Source organism: Alosa pseudoharengus, unplaced genomic scaffold (genome assembly GCF_046254945.1).
Source record: "Alosa pseudoharengus isolate Yale_2024_CS ecotype anadromous, Long Island Sound unplaced genomic scaffold, YU_APseudo_1.1 YU_APseudo_1.1_scf_6, whole genome shotgun sequence".
NCBI lineage: Eukaryota > Metazoa > Chordata > Actinopteri > Clupeiformes > Clupeidae > Alosa > Alosa pseudoharengus.
Window position 1 is genome coordinate 3,901,375 of NW_027468848.1, and position 9,387 is coordinate 3,910,761.

The following is a 9,387-nucleotide window of genomic DNA, read 5'->3' on the forward strand; positions in this document are numbered from 1 at the left end:
TTGCAACACATTTACAAATGAGTTATAAAGTTTACACTTGCATTTATTAATTTAGCCGACACTTTCACCCAAAGCGACTTACACATGTCAATGAAATTAAAGGGCAAGGTCACATTGGTGGACGCCGGGGTTTGAACCCCCAACTTTATGGGTTACTGTATGTTAACCCGGCTCCCTATCCACTACACTACCTCTGACCAGTGGCATTATAACAGTAAAATCAAAAATATAATATAGATATGTGTGTTTACTATGAACAAACCATTTTTAACTTTGTGTAAACATGATTTACAGATGAGAATTAATGTAGGAATAATGCTTTACAAACAGAGTTTGTCTGGTCCTGAGTTTGAATTCATCTATGAACTTATGAGAAATAGAGCCTCCTGTCTGAGACAGATTCTGAACCACACAAACAGTGAGTCAAAATATTTGACTGGCAAAGTACCTTTTAGTAGCATCTATAGTGCAGAAACAGGAGATGGAGCTTCTTTTCTTATTTTGAATAATAAATGAGAAATTCAGAAGAGAAATTGAAATAAGTTATTAATACAGCATTTAATAATAGTTTACAGATGTTTAATAACAGTGTGTAGTAGAAGAAAGCAGAAACTCTTGCATAATTGTGGGGGTTTCTATCGGGGCCAAGGTAGTGTAGTGGATAAGGAGCTGGACCAGCATGCAGTAGCCTGAAAAGTTGGGGGTTCGATTCCCGGCTTTCACTGTTATGTCAATGTGTACGTCACTTGTCTGCTAAATGAATGAATGTGAATGTAATCTTTACAACTCATTTGAAAATGTGTTGCAAGGCATAGAAAGTCCTCACTTTAGATAAGCTCACAAAATATCATTAACTAACCACTTGTAACTCCTGAGTTAATCATGAATTATAGTATTAGGAAGTGGTTTATAAAATATGTATCCTCACCCTAACTCAGTGGTCCCCAAACTTTTTCATCCGAGGGCCAGCTCACTATGCCTGGCTCTAAGAGAGGGCCAGAGACTCGGAGTATATCAGTAACCATAAATAGCTTAGTGCTGTGAACAACAACAGTCTACCTTAGTTGAATATTCCATTACATTTAATCATAGGCTACTGCAATTTAATACCATTGTTAGCTGTGTTTATATTGCCATCAATAATACTAATAAAAAGAATGAAATAATACTAATAAAAAGACTTTAGCATTCCCAAAAGTATAAGCAGGGAGTCCCAAACGTATATTTTATTTAAAATGTGTGAACTCTGTGTCTTTGCATACACAGCTCAAGTTGTGAACAAGCAATATCCTACAAATAATTTAAAGTTCTCAAACTATGAGAGTTGCTGGCAAAAACATCTGAAATGACCACCATTCTAACTTTCACTCACCTGATGAGAACTTTGTGAATTTGTATGAACATTTGAGGAGTGAATAAAAAATAGAAATAATTATCCCAGAAAGTCCCAGAAATATGACTTGAATAGAAGTTAGTTAGTTTTTAACAATAATATTGATAAACTTTTAGAATACTTTGAGCACTGATGCAGTCAGCATAGGCCTCTTACATTGTTTGCAGGTAGGTTCATTCCGTTTTCGATGGCAAACGTGAAACAGCGCCAAAACAACCACCAGTGGACAAAAAGAATATTACATGTGTATTGTTAGACTCGCCATAGAGAATGAATGGGGGAAATTACGGAGGTTATAATTTGACGATGTCGTACTCCCGTGCGGGCCAGATGCTATATACCACAGACATGTTTTGGGGGGCCACCCAAAATGAGGTGGCGGGCCGTAGTTTGGGGACCACTGCCCTAACTAATCATTAGTGCATATGTATGTAACAACTGTTAAATACTAGAAATATTACTTCATCAACAAAATATTATTGCATAATTTATTAAGTATTAACAATAATTCATAAACATATTTTAGATATAGGCTTATTTACTATGAGCAAACCATTTATAACTGTGTGTACAAATACTTTATTTATGAGAATAAACATAGGAACAATGCTTTACAAATGATGAACAAATCATTTTGTAATAGTTTGCAACTGGTTTATAATAAGGAAATGATTTCATTATAAGTGGTTGTTTCATTACTTATTAAGTATAAATCATGTACTTACAAACATATTTTTTGGATAGGCTTATTTACTGTGAACAAACCATTTATAATTGTGTGAACAAATGCTTTACTGATGATAAATTATGTATGAACAAGAAATTACTAATGATGAACAAACCATTAACTAATAAGTAACAAAGGCTTAATAAATGATGAATTGTGTGTAGTTATTATAAAGTGTTACCGAATGTTAAATTAATGTTAAACGTTAAACTAACTTTACCACGGTGAGACGGCACATGCATTTTCCAGCCAGAGTTCCTAAATGTTTAAACTTCCATCAATATGAACATGCTCATTAGATGCAACAAATATTGTGGCTGTACACTCAGAAGTAGCTCCTTCATCTCTGTGACACAAGCTCATCCACGCTACATGTCAGAATGTGTTAGCATTTTAACTTTTTTGTCTTCAAGAGGGCATGTGACGTTCTCAGCAATGGCAAGAATGTGAAAGGCAATAATGATGTGAACCACTGACTTATAAGAAAAACTGAACAGGTGTGACATCACTCATTCACTAACGTTCATTTTCAAACCCAGAAGTTTTCATATAAAGCCCGCCCCATGCCGAATAAGCGATTTTGATTGGTGCCTGGGTTTTTGGAAATGGCTGTCATGGCCTCCTTGCCAGACAGAGCAAATTCAGGTTTGCTAACAGATTCATGGGTTCTCCCAGGCTAACTGACAAGGGTTTACAATCAAAAACATAGCTTTACCCCAATAATATTTAAATAGCTGAATAAAAATCCTAAGGACATTCATCCAATCACACCAGCACAGTCGTGTTGCCTGGGACTTGTTACTAAGGTCTCGCCACTTGTTAGATGTCTTTACAGTGCGCTCTCAAAACAGTTGTGTAGAATGTGCACATTTCACTTTAGACCAGGTTTTCCTTGGTCAGTGGCGTTATTGTTTTTGGTGGCGCTAAAAGAGCAATTTGTGATCATGCACCTGACCACACCTAGTTCTCATTGACACGCCGTGAGCAAGTACCCCAGGGCCACACCGGGCAGATCAGGACTCAGCGTGGGGAGGAGCTCAACGTTGACAAAAAGGACAGATAACATATCAACAAATTTGACTATTTCAGGGAAAATATATGCAAATATGTAAATCAAGATGATCTGTGGGATAGGGGGTCTTTTTACCATGCAGTTTCACCAAGTTTATACACCTTTTCTTCTACAGGTTCTCATTCTTTTTGGATGTTCAATACATTCATAAAGGGTGAGACTCCATTTCCAGAATACCAGGCTACATTTAAGCTGGATGACATTCCGATTGGATACTATGACTCAAATGACAACAGGCTTGTACACAGAGGCGTGAATGGTCCGGAGAGAACACTTGATGTCACAGACCTGGCATTTGGTCCTGAGTTTGAATTCATCTATGAACTTATGAGAAATAGAGCCTCCTGTCTGAGACAGATTCTGAACCACACAAACAGTGAGTCAAAATATTTGACTGGCAAAGTACCTTTTAGTAGCAACTATAGTGCAGAAACAGGAGATGGAGCTTCTTTTCTTATTTTGAATAATAAATGAGAAATTCAGTAGAGAAATTGAAATAAGTTATTTTGTGCATTACATAATTACTGTACTGTTAGACCCAGAAATAAACTAATAGTGATGCAGCAGTTCAAAACTACTGGTGTGGATTTTAGTGTCTCAACGTCTGTCCCTCTTGTGCTTTCTGAGGTTTTCATGTTCTACAGAGAGCTGCGGGATGCCAGTTACAGGGAAATGACGACGTGGGAACTTTAATGAGCAAAGACGCATTCAACGAGGAGGCTGGAGATGTCCGCTATTATGATCCACAATCTGACCGCTTTTATACTGACCAGGTGTGGCCAGACACACCCGGCCAGTATACAGTGGGGAGTATATGGCCAGGGGGTGTGCATGTTGCTGTTGCATTTTTCCATCAACGCTGCATTAAACTCCTGAAGACAAACCTGGCCAAAGAGAAGAATTGTGTCCTTAAAAAGAGTAAGATATATATAACACCACAGTACTCTGTGGACATATTTAGATTGTATATGGATTGCATTTTTCTTCTTTTACAGTTTTTCTAAGTCGCTTTGCTGCATTTCAAAGATTAGAATTGAAATTCTCAAAACTGCTTGTTCCAACTCCACTCCACTTCATCTTAGCACTTGTGCACATCATTAAAGCAGTTTCTCCCCATCTCAAACAAACAACAATGCTTTACCAGATCTGTGCAACTCATTTTCTACAAATGTCTGTTGTTTTTTACATTTTTAATTGCTAATGTCATGTTGGTCAAAATGCACTATACTGGTTCCATGATGAATAGTACCCCATAAAACAAATTGTACCTTATTTCATCACTTTAGTAATTACATGTAAATGTGTTGAACTAGCTGTCATAACTAGTTGACATAGCTGTCTAGCATACTATATGTGACCTGACAGACAGGAACGTCAGGATGTGTACAAACCACAGTGGTTATGTTTTACTGTATATTTCTCACAATGTCTGTCAACTGTGAAACATATCCACTCCCCTGTGTGAAGTTGGCACCCCATATGATGAAAATATGAATAAAGTATTTTGATTCACTTGTGCACCATTGTGCAGGCAAAATAAACATTTGTGCACAAACCGTCCTAAGGATATTAAACTTTAACTTGTTTACTGACCTGGGGTCACCCAGCACCCCATCAACACCCTAATATTTATTTTGCCTGCACAATCGTGCACAAATGAAGCACAAACCATTCCAACCATTTTTGAGTCATTTGGATGTTGATGTGGTGCTGAGTGATGTCACTCGCCAGAAATTAACGCTTAATGACACAAGAAACAAATGTGCACAAACGCTTATTTTGCCTGCACAATCGTGCACAAATGAAGCACAACCGATTCCAACCATTTTCGAGTCATTTGGATGTTGACTATCTTGATATAAACAATGGTGTAAGGACTTGTCATTTTGATTGCACTGAAAGTTTCATTGGTATAAATACTTGCTTTTGAGACATAGACTAAGCATGTTGAGCAAGATACACACTTTTGCAAGTAATCCACTTTGCAGTGAAAGTTTAATTGTTTTGAGAAAAGCACTAACTGTTGTGCAAACGTTAATGATGATCTGAGAAATGCACCAAAGCGACTGAGAAAAACTGTAACAGTGATCCATTTTAAGGAAGATTTCTTCCGTACTGTGTTTATGACTACATTTCACAGTGAAGCCCAGAGTTAGGCTTCTCCTGAACACTCACCCAGACTCTGGAGGGGCCAAAATTACCTGCCTGGCCACTGATTTCTACCCCCGTCACATCAACCTGACCCTGCTCAGAGACGGCCAGTCTGTGTCTGACCACCAGATCACTGGGGGGGAGCTGCTACCTAATGGAGATGAGACGTACCAGATGAGGAAGAGCCTGGAGGTCAGCGCAGAGGAACTACAGCATCACCACTACACCTGCACAGCTGAACACCTCAGCCTGGACAACAAGCTGGACATTAGCTTAGGTATTATTGGTTTACAAATATGGAATGTTGGATGTATGTTTTGTAGTGTAGTGTGTAGTTTTAGTATCAGATGTACAGTATGTTGTGTTTAGTTTTGATGTCTGTGTCTGTCCTTATACTCCTGTACTCGGGATACTTCTGGTAGACAGAACTGACTCTCCCTCTTTCTCTCTCTTTCTCTCTGGGCAGATCATGAGTGGGATTCAGTCACCACATCCATAGTGCCCTCCGTGCTTATTGCTGCTGGGTTAGTGTGTCTTGCTGGAGTTGGGGTCGGGGCCCTTGTCCTATGGAGGAGGACCCGAACAGGTGAAACAGGTCTTACTGATTTCACTTAAATACTTATTTGAGACCTTTAGGTTATTAAAGTTCAGACCTGCCTACTGGTAAAATGTGTGGCAAATCAATGCCATTGTGCTGATTGGAAATACCCAGAGGCTCAGAGTGTACAGTGTACAGTATTGTGTACAGTCCATATTTGTGTATCAACAAAATAGTTCCACTGCTCATACAATGAGCTATGCTATTTAACTCTGACAGATCTAGTAAAAACATTAGGTCTGCAGGGCTGAATACAAACACAAATTCAGTTTCATATTGAATTCCAGTGGTGATGTACAGTACACACAGTAGGCTTAACAGATGATTATGTGACACTGGGACATACAATAGCCATGACACAACAGTGAAAACAATATTGTGAGATTGTCTATGTTTTTATCTGCTTATAAAATAGTCAGATACAAACAATATGTAGAATTCCTGCACACAAAAAAAGCTCTGGCCATATAACCAGCACAGTTTAGCCGAGTGCCAGAAAAGACAACAACACTTGTGTATGATTAACATGTAGTATTGTACATGCTATTACCTGAATGGTATGACTGTAATCACCTGTCCTGTTTTGTACATGCTATTACCTGAATGGTATGACAAATCACCTGTCCTGTTTTGAGACAAATGGTTATGAACGGTGTTTCAGGTCGAGGCTCACAGACCTCAATGCAAGTGAACACAGAAGCTTCAGGTTAGTGTGCCAGAAATTAAAGACAGTTTTCTCATTCCGTACATTTTGTTCATAACTGCAAGTGATAAAGACAGTTTCCAAGGCTGTTTGTTTTATAATTATTTGTGTTCATTATGACCGCCGCTAGCATAGCGGTCATACAGGGATTGTCAAAGTCCCCCCCCCCCCTGTCATGATTTTTTGGTCAACGATGATGAGGAGAGGAGCTACAAGGCAGGACTGTCTCACACACACTATCGCACACACACGTGCATACACACATGCACGCATCCACACGCACAGGCACACACACATCCACACGCACATCCACACACACGCACACATAAACACACACACAGGCACCCACACACTCACTGACACACTCCCACACACACACACACTCACACACACACACACACACACACACATACAAGCAGACACAAAAGTTGCAAGAGTAGGGGATGGAGTAGTAGATGGAGACAAATTGACAAGCGTGATTTATTGTGTGAGGATGTACAGGACTGAGCGGCGGTCATATTTGTACCGCTATGTGGTACATGTAGTTTTAATTATGATAGCTTTGCACAGATTTGATTGTGTGGATGTTTTTTTCTCATTCCATACATTTTGTTCATAACTTATGCATATCCATATCCATATGTGTATCCTTATCTGTATCTTGCCACAATGGCGACAGTGATCCTAATTTGTGATTCTGCCTTGTGATTCAGATCCACATTTGAAATGTGAGAGGTTACAGATTCCTTGTTGTAAATGTAATAAGTAATGCAACTATTTTAATAACTTAATCAAAGTTGCGTAACTTATTACATTTGATTACACTGATATACAGGGAAAAGATACAAAATCAACAGAATGAAGTTTCTATTCTACATATAAGCTTTACATTTTTGTAACCCCTTTGTAATCTCCAAAATGTTGTGTTTCAACAGAATCTGTCTGTAATTTAAATGCATATTTTTTGTCAGTAACTGTAACTATAATTGTAACTGATTACTATAACATGTATTTAGTAATTGAACTGTGCAACTCTTGTAATTACTCTCCAACCTGTGATGTAACTAATAATGAAAACAGTCTGCTGATCCAGACAGTTCTGAAGTTATTTATATCATGTTTTCTTGCATTTCTTTCAGAGGAATACATGTGTGTGTCAACCACGGATGCAAATCCATGAAGACTGATGAAGACCTGCAGCCAATCACTGACTCAGAGGAGGCACATTTCTGGCACGTTTAGGGCTGTCCCACTGTGAAATCCTAATGTGTAACAGGACTCTCTCATAGACTTTCTGAGCTTTTTAGAGTTATGATGTGACACCATAGACATAGGGGGGAAAAACACAGGGCCACAAGGAGAAGCCCTTTAGCATTGATAAAAACAAACGGTAAACAAACATCAAAAAACTATAAAGGAAATTGTTGAAATTGTATGAAATTGTCCCGTTCCTATTTCTACCATTAGCTGTCACGGTCTCTTGCACTTGTTAAGAACCAATAAAAAGAAAAAAGGGACCCTCTGGTTTAGTCCACATTCTCATACATTATCATGCAGACTCAAAACAAGATCACAGAAGAGACACACACAGCATTACAACTTTGCACAGACTCAATAGACGAGAGACACACACATACGCACCTCTCCAGAGTATGTTACGACAATCCATAGGTGTTCTGTGAGAGCTATTTTAAGCTACACATATTCAACCCCAAACTGATTTCATTCATAGATTGCCCAGCTTGGATCATAGACACACAATCAGCTGCTCGGATTTGCACAGAATGAGTTACAGGTGAGAGGTATTTTAAAGGTACAGTGTTAGAGAATCAGAGAAAATAATCAGAGAAAAGAAAAGAAGGCCCATGGGTAACAGGGGCGAGGAAAAACTCCCTAGAATTGGAGATACATATAAGAAGAAACCTCAAGCAGATCCACGACTCAAGGGCCTGACCCATCTGCGTAGAGTCAGACACAGGACAGTGAGGTCTGTATACATGACAAATGTTAGTCAGGTGTAGAGAATAGGACATGGTGTTTAAAGCCACCTGAGGTGAATGTTACAAGAGGTGGGATGGTTACATATCCGGTATAAAAATGCATTAATCCTAATTTAGTGTCAGAAAGTTATAAAAATAGTCCAGCGTAGTCCAGCGTAGGAAATGGAATTGTCCAGGGGATAAGGAGTTGTCATAGGGCAAGTGGTTGGCCGGCAGTACGGGCCAGGAATCCGGGCAGAGTTGTCATTATAGGCAGATGGTGGGTCACTAGGCTGTACGGACCAGGAAGGAGGACAGTAAATCCAGGTAGGGGGACATTTTACAGACCCTTTTAAGATATAGAAGGTAAATACTGGACGTAAGGGCCCTTTACATATTGACAAACATTGATAATAACATGTATATGCCTGTTAATGGTGAAAATAAGCGTTTTATTTCAACATAGCATATTCACCCCATGGGGTTACACTGTAGCGTCATCTGATTTGTTTCAACATAGCATATTCAGCCCATCGGGTTACACTGTAGAGTCTCTGACGATGGTATCCAACATGGCTCCCATGATTTGAGTTGGCCAAACTCTCTCCCTACAACACAAACATGCCTCACGTTCAGCCTGATCTACACAACGCTGAATCTTACAACACAAACATGCCTCACGTTCAGAAAGATCTACACAACGCTGAATCTTACAACACAAACATGCCTCACGTTCAGCCTGATCTACACAACGCTGAATCTTA

At 39.1% G+C, this 9,387-nt stretch overlaps 1 protein-coding gene across 1 annotated transcript; it reads left to right on the forward strand.

Annotated features, from left to right (window-relative positions):
* The first annotated feature begins 3,825 nt into the window (after positions 1 to 3,825).
* On the forward strand, positions 3,826 to 6,652 carry LOC143106432 (IgG receptor FcRn large subunit p51-like). The gene is made up of 4 exons (XM_076270703.1): positions 3,826 to 4,110; positions 5,333 to 5,620; positions 5,810 to 5,929; positions 6,603 to 6,652. Exons 1-4 carry the CDS (start codon positions 3,885 to 3,887, stop codon positions 6,650 to 6,652), a joined length of 684 nt encoding a protein of 227 aa, XP_076126818.1. The 5' UTR covers positions 3,826 to 3,884.
* The last annotated feature ends 2,735 nt before the right edge of the window (positions 6,653 to 9,387 follow it).